Genomic DNA, 20,605 nt, shown 5'->3' on the forward strand with positions numbered 1-20,605 from the left:
CAGGAAGGCAATTGTTATTTAATTCAAGCTACTGTTTAAAGAATTTAGAGGGCCATTATCACTAACCCACACCGAACGGGCATGGCGATATTGACTGTGGTGCCCATTAGTTTTACAGAAGAGTAAATAATTTGATTGTGTCAGTGAAACAATAAACTGTCATCAGTAACACGAGACAGAGCAGAGCACAATGGTGATTACCACCTGCAGTGAATCAATAGCTGTTCAGTGAAGTGTAGGGCTGCAACATCTCATTATTTACAACATCAGTTATTCTGTTGATCATTCTTTGATGGGTAATTTCATCTGAAAAACAAAAAAAAAACATGCAGTTGAAAAATGAGCACTCCGACTTGTAGTCCCAAAATATTCAATTTATGACATTAAAGGAAACGTCCGCGTGCAGGAAGAAACTTAAAAGATAAGTTCACCCAAAATGAAAATGTAGTCATTGTTGTGAAACGTTAAAAAACAACAAAAAACAAAAAACAAAACATAAAACAAACATCAAATAAACCCAAGTTTCTGGAGGCCAAGAGATCCCAAACTGATTTGATAAGACAATATTTACACCCTTGATGCCCTGTTGAGCTCATGCACCCACTTCATACTGGGTGCTGTAATCCTTCTAGCTTAGCAACTACAGTGAAGATTTTCTTTAAAAAGGGTGTAAATTACATTTTAAAACATGTCCTCAGCTACTTCAGTTGTTTAGGAGATTGCTGCAACGCTGGTTTGCTGTGAAGCTCCAGAAATGTTTTGTGGACTACAAAACTTCATCTGACTTTCTATCAGCATTGGGGTTGGCAGATACTGACTGACCATTCATTTTTTGGTGAACTTATCCTTTAACTGTGATTTAAATGATTTATCAAATACCAAACATGTCTTAAATGTATTTTATTTCAATGAAACAATGAGTCATTTCAACACAATTTACTTTTACATTACATGTGAGTAGCACAGAAATATTCCACAAATTAAGTAGAACAGAAAGTGCTGCACAGAAAATCAAACCAGCATTTAAACAAAAAGCAGTTTGGACTAAAAGCGAGTTAACTCATACCTGAGATTAGATGTTAACTGACTTTTTTTTTGTTTTCTCCAAAAGCAAAACAACATACATTTCTGTTAAGAGCCCTTTCAATAATACACGAGACAAATAGATATACTGGTACGCAGCACTTTCTATTCTCATGATGTACACATACTGGTAGAGTTGTGTGTTAGCTGCAGTGCATTCACTACAATAAATACAATATTCACTCGTTACAGTGAGACCGTGAGTGTTCAGTCTGTCATTTCTGCTGAAGGCTGTCTATAAATATCGTATTCAGTCTTTACAGGGGGCTCCCAAGTTGAAAGAGAGGCACACCGGGAAACGAGCTGTATTTTTTCTGTTGCTTTTAATCCCACGGGAGTCGGATTGGTGGATGCGCAGACTTTTTGTGTCAAATAAGGAGACTGTCAAACAGGGGCCTCGAGCTGCTTTCTGTAAACAGAACATCAAAGCACAATTCTTCCCCTGCACTTTATTATCCCCACCAAATATCTGCCCTCTCCGCCCCATCTTCTTGACTCTTAAACACTTCCTCCAGCAGCATTTGTCTCCTTCCTCACTCTGTCAGGCTTTCGGTTCCCACCTGTCATCTGTTTACAGCTCTGTCGCTGCCATCATTAGTGCTGCAGCTGGCAGCTATTTTTTCTTTTTACCTCTCTAACATGTGATTGCGACTCTCAACTGACCCCATCGCCCCAAACTTTGCTGCTGCAATCCATAGTTTTTTCGCTGTCTCTCCTCCACTGCCTCTCACTTGTCTCGTGTGGAGGGATGAAAAAGAATGGAGTAGAGGAGGAGATCATGGTCTGCCTGTGTGGAGAAAAGCAAACAGACTGACAGATGGACAGTCCCAGCGACGCACAGCAGAGATAAGAGGATTGGGCCCCGCGTGTTGTTGTGGTTGGTCTTGCTACAACTCTTAGTGCCGTTAGCTCACTCTGAGCTCCACTGAATGCCATGGATGCAGGGCTGATGGGGAAATGTAAACAGTATGTTAAACAAAGTAATGACAAGAGTGTTCTTCTAAACACCCTGTAATTCAATTTTTGCCCTCTATTTGACTGACAAAGTTTATTGACAAGTCTGTGTCTTCATCATCAGGCTGCAGTCAGCAGGTACTTCTGTTCAGCCTTCTTCTGCTGCGGCTCTGCTGTTAAAACTGGCACTTTCTCCGGGTGTGACGGCACCTTGCAAGCCTTGTAGAGGATGACGAAGAGGATGAGAGTGAGAACGCCGACCACAGAGTTACAAACGATTGCCACGATGGCCCACACGGACAGGCCCATCCTGATTTCATGATCCATGGTCGACTATGGTCACATCACACTTCAGAGGCACGTCTCAGATCCGCTGCCACGTCGGTCACTTCAGCTCCACAGATTCTCCTTGAAAAGAAAGACATCACATGAACATACTGAACATGCACACATGCCCCGTGCACACACACATGTTGGCATACTTGGCTACAGTTAACCTGCCGGTCACGTGGGCCTCCTGAGTCCACTGGTGTGGTCAGCTCAGTAAAGATTACTTTCTCTCTGACAAGCCAGTCACTGGGTCAAGGTGGCTTTATCCCTGCTGACGCTTTATATGCAACAGTGTGCGTATGTCCTGTCTCTGCATGAGGGGTTTTAACATTTATTTAAGAGGCGGTGAAAGCTCTTGCAGTGTCAAATACAGAACTATACAAGCTATACTATCACAGCAGCTGTAATGTACAGGAAATGTGTCAGACAGGTGAGGAGACAGATTCAATGTAGGGACTTTGTCATGTACAATAATCTGTGAATGATAGGATAGTATTGCAGGACAAGAAAAGGCGCCTTTTGGCTGTAGTTCCGTGTTAAAATCATCCTTTTTTTTCCTTTTTACTCTTGTTTCCGTTACACAGGCAGTGAGAGGGATGAAGTTATTAAACTGATAGAGAAGGTGCCAGTAAGCAGTTTTTCTCGCCGAATTATTTTTGAATGAGTTTCAGCAGTAATTTGTTTTCAGGAGGATCACGTGGGGATATAGTTGCCAGTTCTGTGGCTGATATTAAATGGGTCACTGAGGTGTGCTGGTGTGTGTGCTGGTGTGTGTGCGTGGGAGACTGACAGAGAGAGAGAGAGAGAGAGAGAGAGAGGTAGAGGTAGAGAGAGAGGGAAGTCGGTTCAAGCATGAGATGGAGGGTGCGAATATTTTCCCTCTCAGAGTTTTAACAGATAAAAACTCGAGCTCATCTCATCTCTATACCTCTCTCCCTTTCCTCTAATGCATTTCTAATGAGCCCGCACATTTCCTCCTCTCTCCAACTGAGGGCAACACTGCAACCGTCCGAGCTTGCTGTTGAGAACTTATTTCAAAGTTATCCTTCCCTTTATAGGCATTTTATGACCAAGCCAAATAAAGATGGATAGCTCCTAGTCAGAGTAGGTGGCAGTGATGCATTTGATCTGCTCTCCAACACATGAAGTCGCTCTCTGTTTGTAGCAGATGGGTCCCTCTCAGGATGCTGGTGGCATCGCTGTGGGGAGAATTACCCTCATAATCGCTAACTGGGATTACTGTCAATAAAACTTCTTCCTCTTTTCGTTGTTTTGCAGAATATTTCCAAAACATCCTGAGGAACTTCTTTGCAGAAGTCAGGAGACACTAAATCTAGCGTATCCACGATCGCAATTTCAATTAGAGCAAAAGTGAGGAATGTGTTGGTTGTTAGAGGACAGAGAGATGTGACAGGGGAGAGTCTGAATGTGTGTGTGTGTGTCTGTGTGTGCTGGAGAGAATAATCAAATGAGTGTGAGCAATGTATTGGAACAGAGGACTGCGTGCTGATATTGATTTCAGACAATCAGCGGTGCAAATAACAAGAAAACACGCAACACTAGATATCCATTATCACCAATTACAACACATTTTCATGACTCGTACTTTCCTAAAGTAGATGATTACAGTGCACGTTTTTAATAACTATGAGGATAATTTGTTCTCATTTGCAAGATAAATACATTTCCTCTGAACACAAGATTGCTCTGTTAGTGACCATGCTGGAAGAGAGCAGATGTGTTCAGACCAACGGAATCATGAGAGTGAATGTTAGCTGTATGTTTCTGCAGACCTCAGATATGTTGCAACTTAACGTTTCTTTAGGTACAGCTTTCAACTTTATCTTGACAACGCTGTGCTTATGCTCTGGTAGGTTTAGGCACAAAAACACTTGGTTAGGGTGAGGAAAACATTATATTCTGGCTTATAATATCTGTTTTGGTCCCCACAGGCAGGGCTAGAAATGTCCCACGGTCTCCCTTAAAATAGCCAGTGGTTTCTCGCTTACAAATCCTGAAATGCTGTGGTCCCTTGTCAGAAACATCCAATGGTTACATATTTATAAACGTTGAAACACAGTCATGAACTGCAGTCACTGGCTTGTGGGCCTTCCGATGTCTAACTCCACCACCACCCCATCCACCTCCCAACATGAAAGTCAGGTAATGAACATGTAATGTGAACGTTATATAACACCGTTTGCAGAAATGTTAATACGTAGATTATGGAAGCTGTCCTCCACAGAAAAACTGCCACATAGGTCTAAAAATCAAGCAGGTCATTGCGGCTCATATTTACGTTTGTTGGTAAATGTAGGGAGGGGGACTTAAATTCAGGAGACTGCTGTTTGTACCCAGTGAGAAACCAGAAGTCAGCAGTGAGTTATTTTAAGTTACTAACCAATAATTACTTACTTACTAATGTAAGTTACTCAGGTAATGTAAGTATGTTTGCAATTTGATTTTAACCCAAACTATGAGGTTGTTACCAAGCATATTTCCGGGCAAACCTAACCAAACTGCAGCCATACGTTGAAAGGTCCGGCCGGTGTGTGTGTCCATGTTTCGCTGCAACAACAATGTTGTTTTGGGAGAAGCAGACAATCAACCTATTTAATCATTTAGGTATGAGGATGTGTTGTATGACACATACAAATGTGAACGTATCAGGGGTTTGCAGAAACATTTACTGCCAACATTTGATCCTGCAGCTGGGCGGATTCAAACAGAACATAAACAACCCAAACAGAATTAAAGTTTTTAGCTTGTGATTTTGTTTCATTTTCAAACACAGGATACGAAAATGTTTGTGGGTCCCAATTTTACAGAAAAGGAGACACTTTTCAAATTTGATGCACTACTGCTCTTGACAGGTAAACAATGTCTGGTGAACGCTGTTGTCCACCTGAAGAGTCTGAAAAGGCCTTCTTAAAATAATGTGCCAGTAAGCCTAAGTTTGTTTGGCAGATTCAAAGGCTCAAAGATCAGAAAGCACATGACTGACCCACCACACATACACACACTCCCTGAGGACACAATCAATACACAGATAACTAAAGTCTACCTGTTATGTAATGGCTCTGTGGCTGTGGCAGGAAATAGTCGAGCCATAAGCTGAGACTGGAGTCATGCAACAGCAAAATACACAAAATGAGTGTGTGCGTGTGGCTGCATTTGTGTGTTTGTGAATGGTACCATTGACCGGTATAAAAGGCCTTTTGTGTTAACATGCAAACTATCTCATGTAAAGTGATGCAAATACAAGCCTACATGCACCAAGGAATGCTTGTGTACAGGAACATCCAAATGGGGAGTGCATGGAGGCGCACAGCCACACTCAACTCACACCTGCACATGCAAAACAGGCAAACGCTTGTGCATAATGCATCACCTTGCAGTAGACTATCATCTCATGTGGCTGACCTTCCTTCCTTCCTCCCCAGCTCATTTGAGAACACCGCTGCATGGCCTTCACTGGGAGGTTGAGTGCTGACACTGTTTATCACTATTGAGAATCACCGGATTGTTGGCGATTTGGGCATAATCATACATTTAATTACTCATTGTCCTATTAGTAGCCATACTAGAAAATCATTATATATCGCATGCAATTTTAAAATACATCCATGCACTTTGACATTGTCTTAAAAATGAGGAATGTTGTGTATTTTACTTACTGTTTAAGTGCATTACACCGCAATTTACACAGACTGAAGATATGGAGAGAGAGATAACCATTTGTCTGAACGTGTGCTAATGATAATGCATTAAACATCAACGGTTAAAAAGTAACTAATACTCTGAGTAGTGTTTGGGAAGAATACTTTGTACTTTTACTTAAGTACTCTTTTAATGCCAGTAGTTTTACTTGTAGTTGAGTAATGTTTCGGTAATGTAACTGTACTTGCTGTTTACACTTGCAGTATCACTTCAAGCACATGAATGTTTCATAGACCTACCTAACTCTTCCCTCTGGTGTCCGGTGTCCATGCGTCTATAATCCCCCTCGCGCGCCTCAGCTCCAAAACACGTTTGCATAAAATGTTGAGAACGAGCACCGATCTTCAGCAACTTCCCCAAATTGTCTGTGAGTCGGGAACTTTTGTCTCGAAGTAGGTCACCAAACTCTCCACGACCGTTTTTGGCAATATGGCTGTGAGCAGCGCGCTCCGTTAATGAAGTGAAGCTGGCGGAGTCCCGGCCGGTTCCCTGTGACTGCTGACGGGCGCAGCGCGACAGAGCGGAGATGCTGCTGTCAGTGAGGCTGCCCATCATCCCTCAGTCCCTCCCCCCTCCGACACCCTTCCCTCCCTCCCTCTGTTACTACACAGCTATTTATAAAAAAGACTCATGAACATCCCATCAAGGGCTTTTCCTCTCGCACCTTTGTGAAGATCCTCATCAACTCATTTGCACAGAGCACATAAGGTCAAAGCAACACGCATGGGGCGACATGTAGATTTAATGTGACAATTATCCTGTCCAACATTATTACGACTCACAATGTTATCACGATAATCATCAAAATATTCTTAAATCTTTAAAATAAACAGCCATCAGTCAACAGAAATCATAAGGACCTCCTGCAAAAATAAAGGATCTATAAAACAAATCAGATTTCACTTGTTTTAGTGGGAGATGCAATGTACAAGACCTTCCTCCAGCCATGGTGACCGGCTGAGGCAATTCAAAATAAATCAGGTAACCAATACAGAAGTGTACGTCAGCGAGCTATACAGCTTTTTCAAGTCATTCACGTGAGGACGTTCACGGTTATCTCGATTCACGATTATCCCGATAATGAAAATTCACCACGATCAATTTACTGTTTTTGTTTCCTTAATTTTTTTCAGTAATAAGATATTTCATTGTCCCATCCCCACAATGCATCAGCCCAAACAGTCTGTAAAGTTACTGTACAGTAACTTCAAAAACGATGTAACATCATGCATAGAACAAACACCATTCAGACGAGACAAGAAAGAATAAACTAAATTGAAAGCAAGGGGGAAAAAAGAGATAGGGATAATGGTTAAAATGATTTAATGTCAAAGTTAAACTCTAAGGAACCATCTCAAAACTGCATTGTGTCCATCAAAACTATTTTGGCCTCAATCCTGGCAGAGCTGCAGTGATTTACAGCCACCTTCTTCCCTGCACTCAAAACAAGTTGCATAAAGCTGAAAGGCAGCTGCACAAACCTTAAACTTGTTGCCCCCTCTTTTCTTTTCCTCATTGGCATTCAGCACAACAGCAGGCTGTCCGGCGGGGAATCTGCTCCCTCTCTCTGTCGCCTCCCTTTTGTGTATGCCTTTGTGTGTGTAGTGTGTGTGTGTGTGTGTAGTGTGTGTGTGTGTGTGGGAGTGGGGGGAACCTGACCCACAGGGTTCAGGCACGGACAAAGCGTCCTTTTGAGGCCTCATTCTCACCAGTTGCTTCAGGGAAGGAAAGAAAAAATGTCCTGCAGAAGAACAGATGCAGAGAGCACTCAGTTTAATCAAAGTGCCACACTGGTGCACACATTAGCAATACTGTGTTTAGATTAAATGTAAATGTAGGGACTGGCAGTGTAATAACTGCCGGATGATAAATGTAATCAAACACAGCCAAAAATGTTGTAAATCCTGAAACATTGAATCACGACATGTTAGTACCTGTCTGTGAAACGTTTATTGATAATAGTGATAAATAATGTAATAGCTTCAGTTACAGCATTCTTCTTATATTACAGTATTTGTCAATATATAATTTTCAGCTGGTAGAATACGTCATATTTAACTCACTGATAGTCTGGATGATGTCATTACATCGTAGGGCAAAGTTTGATGACTGTTTTAAAGGGGCTCTGTGGCACTTCTGTGTTGTGTTGGAAGCCAGTCGTTAGTTTGCGTAAGCGGACTCCATCTCAAAACAAACATTAGCTTATAGGTGCTCTCTGTTAGACGAGGCACTCGAGAACGTACATAAAGTCACATCCGTTGGACTGTCGCAGAAAATCATCCACAGGCTTGTATAGACAGCCACGAGAGATGGAGAAGGTCTCATTTTTCACATCACATTACAATCCGCTCACATATGGCCAATAAAAAAGTGATTAACTTGCAAATTGCGACAAATTGTTACATAGATCCCCTTTAACCTAATTATCTTGTTACGTTTTGATGAATTACTGCCCTCAGTAATAAATTATTCCATATTCACTGTGTTAGGCTGCATTATCGGTACTGTGCACCAGGGACGCTGGAACTATTTTGTGGGAGGGGGTGCTGTAAGTGGGCATTTATAAACCTTGCTACTTTCTAAGCATTAAAAAAAATAATACTTGACGTGGAAATATGCGTAAATTTACAGAAACTTTGCCCCATGTGTATGAACATTTTGGAGACTGTGTCCACAAGATGGCTGACATTGATTGTCTATGTAGAAAGCCCTGCAATGCATTCTGGTAGTCGAGCGTCCTGTTTCAAGGGACAGGGCGTCATGTTGCTGGCTCCTCATTTGCATTAAATGGAATTGTAGCTCCTTTATGCAAATCAGTGACATCCTGCACAAAGACAGATTCTGCAACTGCATTTTTTCTCGCCTGAACTGTCTTCAGAACCAACCTTCGCTGAGCTGTTTCTGTAATAAAATAGAAAGTTTTCAAATAAGGCACCATGTTGGTCCAGCCAGTAAGCTTTTGCGTGGTTGACGTGGGGTGGTTTCAGTTCAAGCTAAAAGCCTTGTGTGACCTTGTGACAAACAACACCCATGTGGATACAAACCTTTACTGCACCTTTAAGTGTAGGCAGACTAATAACTTGACGAGGGCTGCTAATAAACCTAACCTGCTTGTCTCTGGACTCACAATGGGAGAACATGCAAGCTCCTCACAGATGTAGCCTGCAGTGCTAACCTCTAGAGCCACCAGGTCTGACTCTCCTCATCTCTCCTTCTAAAATTATTGGTATAAATCTGTGAGCCAACATATGCCACACAGAGATGAAGGTTGGTCTTAGCACAGTATGACGGAGACTAAAAAGTGTTGCTAGTGAATACACAAGAGCAGATTTTGCCTTGGCCTTGACCCGGGCAGCCAGCTGTCCAATATCTGTTGGTGTCACTGAATACAAAGTTACCATTTTGATTTGAACTTTAGGAGGAGCTGCAGTCTGATTGCTGATACTGAAAACTAAAATCTCTTGGTTTTAAAGCAACATTATGTAACTTTACCTTAAAGTAACAGCCTCAAAATCATGTTGATGGTACAATATCTTGTAATAGGGTGAATGGTGTCTCTGTCTCAGCCACTCGACCCCCCATAACTTGTTTCTGCACTGTGTAACTTCAATGAGAGGGTAGGATCACAGCGTTACATACATGTCTCCAAGTCTTCAACACATATTGTTGTTGTGACTTAAGGAATTTTGTTTGTATTTAGCACCTACATTCAACTGACAAATTGTTACAGACTTTGTATTCATGACAGAGGTGTTGCAGTCAGAAACAAATCGCACAAAATTCCAATTTCTACATAATGTTGCTTACTCTAAGTGTTAAAACTGTTAAAACTTGTAGACTTTTTTCTTTCTTCTTCTTCTTCTTCTTCTTCTTCTTCTTCTTCTTCTTCTTCTTCTTCTTCTTCGTCTTCTTCCTCCTCTCTGTGGTTATTGGTGGATTGCAAACCAACTGTATGCATTTCCTCACCTCTTGTGTCAGAGTGTGATGCAGTGCTTTTAAAGTCCATGAAAGTAATTTTGCTTTGTATTATCCATATTTACTGGCTAGAACTTCACCAATACCGACAAACAGCCATTAATATAAATGTCCCAATATCGGGCTGATAATTTATTGGTCTGATATTTATCTTTCATCTCTAGAAAGCATCACTACTTTGGACAACCTTACTGTGCACAATAACAATTCACAGTGCTCCTAAAAACTGCAATTATTTATTTTTATGGATGCACTTCAAATGTAGACATGCAATATTCGTTGATACTCAACCCACTCTGAATGAGTCAGGGAGCAGCACTTGTGCTGTAGCTTACATGAGAGCTTATAGATAGTTATCACTGATCACAGGCTGATACTCCAGAAAGCTGCTTCAGAGGAACGATTCATCATATCAGATAAATACACTCAATTATAGCCAGGGAGAATCACGGACGCACAGTAAAACTGCCTGTGTCTGTGTCTGCTCTTAATATACACACAAGCACACGTACATGCCACCACACAGCCACACACACACACACACACACACACACAGTCATTATTACTTGTTCTTGCAGGACGCGTCATGTCTGATCACTACCTCTCATGTCAGTGAAAACGCTCACACACTCCCATTACCCTGTCAAAACTCATCAATGTGTGTGTGTCTCGCAAATGTGACAGAGAGAAAGGAGAGTGAGATAAAACAGAAAGAAGTGAAAGGCAATTTCACTTCTTTCTTAATTCCCCCCCCCCACCACCACCACCACCACCGCTCTCTCGTCCTCATCTCATCACAGCGAGGAAAAAAATATGACAGAAGTGTTAATCTCAATTTTGCCATTCCAGCTTTGTTCATTTTCCAGAGCACTGTTATCTCGAGGAAAGATAGACTCCCAAGATGAATATTATGGTTTTCATAAAGTCCTCTTGTAGCGAGGGCCAAGGGGGCAAACCGGGTCAGTTACAAGCAGGAATATTAGATTAATATTTTATATGAAGAGTCTATTTCACAACACACACACACACCATTCACCTTTAACTATTAATCATCCAACATGCAACTTAGTGTTATTTGTCACATTGCTGATTGACAGGTTTGTCTGAATCACCTGTTTTTCTTTTATTTGGCCCGTTTGCAGTGTATCACATCTGTCTGGTGCTTTTTTTTTCCCCAGGCAGAGTCATTGATCATTCTGCACAGGGTCCTGCTATGGAAAGCTGTCACAACCAATTTCGAATCACGAGTGTATGAGGACACCTGCTGGACATTTGTTGACATTGTTTGCATGTGTAATAAGCATCAGAGGAAAGCATAGAATCAGTTAACGTGGCTTGATATGGTTTAGGCTTCATTCACTATTCATCTGGATGTGTGTTTATCAGCTCCAAACAAGACAAAAACACAGCATAAATGCAGATTGCCAAGTTTTCTTTATTGACACTCCATCTTCTTTAGTTGTTCATCATAACCTGGAAACACAAATATTCGGTTACCCTAAGCCAACTGGAGGTGCTCCTTCGCAACAGAGTCTAGATGTGTTTGTGCGTCTCCTACCTGGTCGATCCAGCCGTTGAAAGCAGAGACTCTGGTGAAGACGGTGGGCTTCTTCTTGTAGTTGCAACCAAGGCCAGAGACGAAGCTGGCAATGCCATGAACCTCCCAGGCACCATTGGCGTTCTTACAGCTCAGAGGGCCACCGGAGTCGCCCTGGACGCAGAAAGAAAGACTTATGTTTTATTCTCTTGGTGGAGTAACTGGTTGACTGGCAAGGAAGCCTCAACTATGAGAATCAAAATCATTCATAGTTGAAGTATCGTGTGGGCAAAAGACACATTTTTTCATCTTTCTTGGTAGCTAGGCAGCAAAAAAATCTTTCCCTCTGATTCCTTAGATGTTTGTATTTGAACACACTCACTGCATTCAAATTCCAGTTTGCTTCACATGCATAATCAAGTACAGAAGCCACAGCAGGTTGTACAAGTTTTACAGTTTAAGTATAATCATTCAGAAAGAAATAAGTGAAAACACAAATGAATTTTCTCTTTCTTTTTGCACACTCGCACAAAGAAAGTACAAACTTACGTTGCATCCAGCCACGATTCCATCCCCACCGGCACACACCATGGTGGTCCTGACAGCGATACCCCACCAGTCAGACTGGGAGCAGGTGGCATAGTCAGCCACAGGCATCAAAGCCTGCTGCAGCTTATCAGCTATGGGGCCTCCGGCTAAAACACACAGGCAGAGTCCATTACCATCATCCACATACACTAGCCGTCTGTCAAATCTGCTTTACAGCATTTCCCCTGAGCGCCAAATTCACAGCCCGACCCAAATTTTCAATTTGGGAGTAATCCTTGAGCAAAAAAGTTTCAACTAAAATCTCAAGCATTTGATTTTCATCCCAACTTTGGAGGCTTCCCTGGGTAACCCTAATCACACACACTCACACACAGCTGGATTTAAATCCAACTGTTGTGCTTTCACCATTACATGAAGACATTTCAGAGGTTCTAAGCTGAAAAAAAAAAGTATTACAGTGACAGACACATAAACACATTACAGTCGACTTACTGTACAGCCTGCCCCATCCAGTGATGTAGCAGGGGTAGAGGTTGGACAGCACAGTTTCAGCAGGAGGGATACATCCCAACTGCACATGGTCAGTCAAAGGCACAGACTCAGACAGCTTGATCAGGGCAATATCATTACTGCAAGAAAGACAAAAGAGAGCGAGACTTAGGGAGGTGGTTGTTCTGGCAAGCAATTTAAAACGTTCATCCAGAGCCAGAAAGAAGGAGAGCTAGAAAAGATAATGAGAACAAGTGCAATCTGCACTTTTGCAATCTTTCTTATTGTTCTCATGTCTACAGATACAAATAAATAATCTCAATGGCTGATCTTATCTCTCTCATTTGTCCTGCTGCATATTTCAGACTGAACAATACAGTGATATTAGGAAGTTGTGTCCAAGTGCTTGGCCGAACTGAATAAAAATGTTTGAGTTTATGCCTCAGTCCACTTCCTCGAGACAGAGACAGACTTTAATGTACTCTATGTCGCAGGGGGCGACTCAGGCTGCTCTTTGTACTGTATAATAGTGCTTCTCTTACCCGAAGGCCACAAAGATGGGGTTCCATTTCTCATGGACGACAATCTTCTCAGGCACAATGGCCTTGGAGCCAGCCTCTTCCTCGACCAGGTTGTGTTTGCCCACAAACACCCTGTAGTTGAACTGGGTACTGGGGGAGAGAACAGACTGTTGAGGCCAACCCAAACAGAAGATTTAGAGCGCAGTTCAACAATTTCTTAAGCTCACATTGATTAAAAGTCACAGCAAGATGAGGATTTGACCCAGACAGCGGTCCAAGTGACCTTGAATGTACTTTTTCTTATCAGTGTGACATTTGGGTTGGAAACCTTTGGACCTAATGTCTTGCCCAGTCCTCATTTTAATGAGGGTTAAGCAGGGTTTAGGGTCCAGAATTTGGCAAGTAGTCTGGTGCCGAGTTAGGACAGTACATTTACCAGAAGGTCTGTGTGTATTTGACTTGTAGATGTGGGAATCTGTGGTTGTGTTTTTGTCTTTGTGTGTTTATGCTCGTACTTGATGCAGTGAGCAGCAGTCATGACCCAGTTGGCAGCAATCAGAGATCCCCCACAAGTGTGCCTCCACTCACCGTCCCTCTCATACTGCAGAGAGATCTGGAGACAAGAAAAAGGACAACATAGCAGAAACTGTGAGAGGCAGGTCATGGATGTGTAAGATGGCAGTTTGCTGCTGATTCAATTCAAAAGCAACCATTTAATTACAGAATTTTCAATAGCCACTGGGTCTTGAATCTAACAAGCAGATGCCAGACCCGTAAGGTTTGCCAGTAAAAATAAAAACATTGACAGATGTGTACATATTAGCATACCTGCCAGGGCCAGCTGTGGGGCTTGGCATCTACTCCATTGACCACACGGGTAGTCAGGGGCTGAATGGGTGGGGTGCCGCACCCAAGGGCTGTGCGAGGAAGATATAAACACGAGTGTGATGGACATGAGACAGGGAGTGTTCATGAGGCAGGAGAACAATGAAATTAATTTTGATTCCCACATCAGGCACAAACTGCATCATTTTTCTTCCCAATAAAGAATTGCACAGTGCTAGCTCCTGGTGTGGTATTATGCAGGCAAACACACACTCACTCAAGCAAACTTGCAAACACACAGAGCCAATTACACAAAGAATTAGAGAACGCCAGATGTTCTTACCGCTAGCAATGAGCACTGAGGCCAGCACAATGGGGATCATGTTGATTGATGCTTCTGCTTGGGGACGGCAGGACACACACTCTCTTTTAAACTTTCTACCACAGGCAACACCCGCACCGAACGCGGCAACACACACTCTTATTGGTCTGTCATGGCCTCCGGGGATGGAGGTCGACCAATGGCAATGAGGGTCAGTGCAACTGGGCGAATGACTAACCATACAGGTGTGCTTTCTGGAACATTTCCCATGACCTTCATGCAGAGCTGCAATGTATGCTCTATTACTTTGCAGAAGATGTGTGCATTCAGGAGGGCTCACATGTATACATGCACAGTATGTGGATGTGTGTACATGCTGGGGAGACATACTAAATAACCTGCACATGATTTTTTACCTCACCTCGCCTTCACTCCTTTCTGTGACAAAGTCTCTAGCATGAAACCTGGAATTAAATGCTTGCATAACAGCATGGGAAGCCAACATCTGGATTACGGGTAGTTGCCTGTTTACTCCGAAATGTAAAATAAAAATCAATCTTGGACGCATTACTATGATAAATAACTAGGACAATGAGGAACAGATGGTGTCACTGGAGCAGAAAATATCGACAGCTCCACTCAAATCTTTTTGACATCTTACAACGTACACAGTTCTGCAGTGGATTCTGCTGTGCCAGGAATGTGAGACACACTGAATGACCAAACGTATGACCAAACATGTCACTCAACACATGCCGCATTCAAAACAGTCTCGGTGTTAGTCTAGTACATTTTCTGTTGTGATGTAAAATGCACTGTTTAAAACAATGACCCAGTTGTTATAATGACTTGAATGGATAGAAATTGAATATTTTATTTTGTTGAGTCTTTTTTTTTATTGATAGGGAGAAACAAATCATTGTTATTAAAAACCTTTGCAAATATGGGACCAAAAGCACAAGAAAGGCTCCTCAAACAATACTAGTTTGCAATGAATGAGATTGATTCACAGAAAATGATTAGCAAAGATAAACCAACTAACACTGCAGAAATGGATACAAATAAAGCCTCAAGGCTAAAATAATGAACAAAACCCAACACTAACTAGAAAATCAAAACTGGTCTACAGAATCAAACAGAAAGACAATACCAAGCTCTCTTGCAAACCACAAAACAGGGGAGAAAGGGTAAGCAAAACAAACAGCAGAGAATTCCCACAAGGCTTCCTTAAAGTTGCCAAAACTAATTAAACAAGGGTGTTCATACCAACTAGACAGCAAAGGCAAAAGATGGGTTAAACGGAGCCGTATCAAGGTAGATAATGTCAAAAACAGAGTTTAACTAATAACAACAAACTCTTCAACAGCTGCACCAGACCAACAAACAGCTACGTGGAGATTGGCCTTGGTCTCAAGATGACTTTTTAAAGGTCTCAGTCTCATCTCGGAGTCGACCGCATTTTTATTTAGCCATTTTTCTCCATCTCAGACAAAGATGACTGGATTTTATTTCAAGACCAGTCACGAACACAACTCTAGGGAATTACTGGTTTATATATACTGTACTCCATTATGGTTTCTATTGGAAGACAAGACATGGAAACCTTATATTTCAACAAATATTATATTGTGTTTGGTCGATGGCAAAACTTGGATATGTATGGACATACATGGCTATAAAAGAGGTGAATGAAAAAGAAGCTTCATTTGTTTTCTGTGGATGTTTTTATGTGAATGTGGATCTGATCCAGAATTTTAGGACTGCCTACGGCTTGCGTGTTCTCTGGCACGTTGACTTGGTCTCGCCCTGATTTGGTCTTCAGTTGGTCTCAGTTTAGGTGGTTCTTGACTTGGACACTGGACACTGTTATCCACATAAGGAAACAAAACATGGCACATAAAATCATGTGAAATTTGCTTCTTTGCTTCTTTCACAAACAAACGGAAATTTCCTCATAAGAAATAAAACTGTTCACATGTGAATTACACATATGTTCATATGCTATTGCCTTTTTCACACGTGGATTAGAATTTCCATGAAAAGGTAAGCAACACTGGTTCTGGGAGTTGAAATACGGCTCCAATGATGATTTAATGAAGTTCAGGGGTGGCTGATCCAGAGAGGGGCGTGGCAGACCTGAACACACACACACACATAAACAGACAGCTCCATAGAAGAAAGTCAATGAATGTAACAAGGACACAGACTCGGGTGACTCAGCATGCTCTCATTGTAAATCTGTCAAAGGCTGTAATATTACATGGCTCAATAAAGGTGAGGTGTTCTGGTGCAGTAATCAGGTAGAGTCAGGAGACAAGGTGAAGGAGGAATTATAGCATTAGAACACAGTTTGCTTGTATGTAATGATCTTGAAGGTGTTTATGGTGAGAAAGTCCGTCTGTCACCACCTTAGACAGGATCAGGTTGTTACATACGCTGTTACAGGAGCTTTATCTCGAGTCACCGACCACCTTAAACAAACACTGCTGTAATACAAAGTGTTTCAGAGATTCGGGAAAGAACATTTTTCATTAGGCGGCAGACGGGACTTGTTGTTCATGAATGATTTACTCTCCCAGCTCACCACTAGATGGGACAATTTATCTGTTTAGAAACCAAACCTGAGTTATATTCTTTTACAAAAGAGATAAAAGCAAAAAAAAAAGAGGAACTCTATATGTTGTGTCTGTTTGCCGCAAGATACAACATCCAAGCTTTGAGTCATTTAGAAAATCAATCCTCAGTCTAACTGGGTTGCAGCACCTGAAAAGGAGGTCAGACAAAACTTTGATGCCGATCTGATAGTAAGAGAGCTTCATACACCACTGAGAATACCTTGTAACTCATGACAGCTGAATCTACAAAACAGGGTTGTTTTTAAAGTTTGGTTTCAAAGTTTTAACCGAGCTACCCTTCTAGTTTACAGACTTGAGAAAATAGTTGATATGATTTAAAAAATAAATGCTTGAAAGGCCACTACAGCAACAAAACAAGCTTAGACATACTCAGCTTGTGTGTGTGTGTGTGTGTGTGTGTATCCATTCCTGCGTGTGTGAGCTTCTCCACAGCTGCGATATCCAATTAATTGAAAGCTAATTAAAATTACTCTTCAAATCTCTAAAACATTGTCAAACTTATTACAGGCCAGTGTCCAGAATAGAAGCCTCCTTTCCCATTTTCTGATTAAACCTCTTGTATTCATTAAATGTGATAGTGGCCAGATGACACTACACTGATAATGAACTGAGGTGTGTGCTGAATTGGTATAACTACATTAAAAAGAAAAGAGAAATTAAGAATAGATAGGAGTAAATGATCTCAGTTAATGCCGTTTTTGCAGCAAAACATATTAACCTGACCTGAAATATCACCAGCCCTTCGTACGGAGTTCAAAACCTCTGATCTCCAGAATCTGCTCTTTACCGCTCAAATATGTTTATATGCAGTCAGATGCAGTCTGTCTTGTTGTTGGATGAGGCCTACTAGTTTCATGGCTGGGCAAAGCAGAACACCTCATCGACTGAAACCCCCCCGAGGGTCTGTAACAGGTACACTTCTGCGTGTTTTCCCTATCAGAACAGCAGCTGAACCCTGAATGACACTCTATGTGAGGTTTATGGTTGGGTTATATCACATTGGGGCAGTAAACACTGTCCTGCCCATTGCCTTTCCCCATGTGGAGCAAAGGAGAAAGATTTTGCAATAAAGTATAAACATTATTGTGGCAGGTGGGCGCTGTTGGCTGCAGTCAGCTGTGTGGCTTTTAACAAATTTTCCTTGCATACCTCTTTGTATCCAACAACATCACCACTGGTATGTAGCGTGCCGCTGCACAGTGTGTTGGATCTTTTAGTTTTGTAGCAGTAGTATAATGTTTAGCCCACGTACATCCATATTGTCAAGCATTTTGCCTATTTAAAAATATACAGCTGTATTTTCCAGGGGCTTCTTTATTTGCCACAGGCAGTGTATTTTGAGCTGGAGGGCTGATGTAAATCCAAACATCGACTGTCTGCTGCTGATGTGCTTTTATCATTATCCTTTCTACTGATGGTAACAGAAATCCTCCCCTGCCGTTGCCTTCCGATTCTTGGTGCATATGTTTATTTCATTTTGATGTCTTGGTTTACTGTGGTTCTCAACATTTTGGCTTATCATTCCTCAGAAACTCCCATGTTGGGAACTACAAATTTAATTAAATCTCATAAGCACACATGACCGAACTGGTCTTCCCACAGATCTTGTATGTACTTGCCAGATTTCCATGTCTTTCATGTTGAGTGGGAGAGAGTAGCAGGGGAGAATGGGGCTGGGTGCAGCCTGCCTCACTACATACAGTGCTGTAGTGTTTAGAAGTACTTACAGCTTGAATGAATTATTTATTTGATTTGGCATTTGAGGCTCGTCCTCCCTCGTGTATGCTAATAGTTTACAGTCACTCCATGTTTATATTTTCAGTGGATGTTTATATTTTCTCCTTGCTGCCTTTTTCTGTGACAAATAAATCACCTCTCAGTTACCCATGTTTCAGGCACAGCAGCCCTCCTCAGTATCATTGGACAGCATGTCAGGAGCCAATCAGACACTTTGAGTGGTTAATTAGTATATTGGCTTGTTTTGTTTGTCTGATAGTTCATTCCAGTAAATCTGATGGATATATCGGGGATGATGTGTGTGTCCAGGTCTTGGAAAGTAGTGCATTTCTGAAAAAAGTAGTATAAAGCCTTTTGTGGCTCCAGAGGAAGAATGTAATCTGATAAATTGCCTCCAGTGATGTCACTCAATGTCTAAGTTGCATTGTGGGTAATAGAGGTGAGATAGAAAGTTTTCTTTAAAGAAAGAAGAGAGCAGTGAATAATAAAAGCAATATGTCTGGTTCTGCTGTATCGATTTTGATCATTTGTTTTCAAATTGTCCAACAGTGTTCAGAGTGGAAAGCTAGACCAGTGGACTGCTTTTCAAAACCTTGTGCCTACATTACCCACAATGCAGCTTAGCCACAGAGTGACATCAAAGGCTCAGATGACATTAGGCTTCCTCTGGAGCCACAAAAGGCTTTATACTACTTTTTTTTCACGTGTGAGGTAGCACTTTAATGTGTAAAATTGGTGGAGTTACCCTTTAATTTGACTTGCTAGACTGGATGTGTGCCTCAGCAGACGGTGCCAGTAGGACATTGATTTACTGGCAACTTCAAACATACTAGCTCTCATGTAACTTGGAATTGACGTGTATTAACATGTATTCTAAGTGTGTGAATTTCACAAGTTAATTCTCTACTACAAACACAAAGGAGCTTTTTTAATTCATAGTTTGGCTGTTGATGTTATTCTCTGTTTGAGATAAACGATAGCTCTATATCAGATGTTGCATTGATACCCTGTGCACAAAAGAGGACTTTAAGTGTGATAAGTACAATTTGTATTGTGTGTTATAGAGCTATATTATAGCAAATTATAGTGTTATTTCCATTATTCTATTATTCAGTATTTCTAAAGGAACATATTCGCTAAGTGTAAACCTGTACAGGTACCTGTACCTGTTCTCCCACTGCTCCCTCAGAATGGGTTAAATTCAGAGTGCAAGTTTCACTATGTTACATTGTGACAAACATTGTATGATACATGAACATCTTTTTCAAACCAATTTTAGATCTCAGCCAAACAAGTTGTATGGAGCCTTTTTATGTTTTGTTTTATTTCTTACGTGTTTTTACACTTCTACATCAGTTGTTTAGGAGAATGCTGCAATGCTGTTTTGCCATGAAGCTCCAGAAATGTTTTGTGGACTACAAAACTTTACATGACTTTAAGCATGGGGGTGAGTAGATAATTTCTGAAGTTTACTTCTAAGTATTGCTGCAGCCTTATTCCTTCTAAAATATGAATCTCTCTACCAAACAATTATAAAACAGGATATTTTTTTCTACACAAAAGTGTGGAGTGTTCTCCCTCTGAGTTTAGTTCTTCTTCATTAAGGCATGTAATGCCATTTATACACACACATATCTGTAGAGTTAATCATAGCAATTTGGTTTTGGAACTAACACAACTATTTCAGATCCTGGAGGCCTGTTTTTCCGCTATGCAGGGTTATTTAGGGTCTTGTGAAGCCTGCAGTGTCATTGAACTTAAATAATAGTGCTTATCAGAATTGGACTCACAAGCTGAATATTGCCCAGCCAATTAACACTGAGTGGTCATTGGCAAAAAAGTCTCATTAACTTTGTTTGGTTGTTGCTGTATATAGATTTTAATAGCAGCAAAGTATTTTGCAACTTTATTTTGAACACTCAACCTA

The 20,605-nt window shown here is 41.3% G+C and overlaps 1 protein-coding gene and 1 long non-coding RNA gene across 2 annotated transcripts; both read right to left on the reverse strand.

Annotated features, from left to right (window-relative positions):
- Positions 1 to 885: 885 nt before the first annotated feature.
- Positions 886 to 6,590, reverse strand: LOC140996594 (uncharacterized). The gene is made up of 2 exons (XR_012178819.1): positions 6,327 to 6,590; positions 886 to 2,445 (listed from the first exon to the last, which is right to left on the reverse strand). It is a non-coding gene; the product is annotated as an uncharacterized lncRNA (long non-coding RNA).
- Positions 6,591 to 11,477: 4,887 nt separating this feature from the next.
- On the reverse strand, positions 11,478 to 14,432 carry ela3l (elastase 3 like). Its single transcript, XM_073465966.1, has 8 exons — positions 14,327 to 14,432; positions 13,987 to 14,075; positions 13,674 to 13,771; positions 13,180 to 13,308; positions 12,641 to 12,777; positions 12,149 to 12,294; positions 11,621 to 11,773; positions 11,478 to 11,535 (listed from the first exon to the last, which is right to left on the reverse strand). The coding sequence occupies exons 1-8, from the start codon at positions 14,364 to 14,366 to the stop codon at positions 11,518 to 11,520; spliced, it is 810 nt and encodes a 269-aa protein (XP_073322067.1). The 5' UTR covers positions 14,367 to 14,432; the 3' UTR covers positions 11,478 to 11,517.
- Between the last annotated feature and the right edge of the window lie 6,173 nt (positions 14,433 to 20,605).

This window comes from Pagrus major, chromosome 5, assembly GCF_040436345.1.
Source record: "Pagrus major chromosome 5, Pma_NU_1.0".
NCBI lineage: Eukaryota > Metazoa > Chordata > Actinopteri > Spariformes > Sparidae > Pagrus > Pagrus major.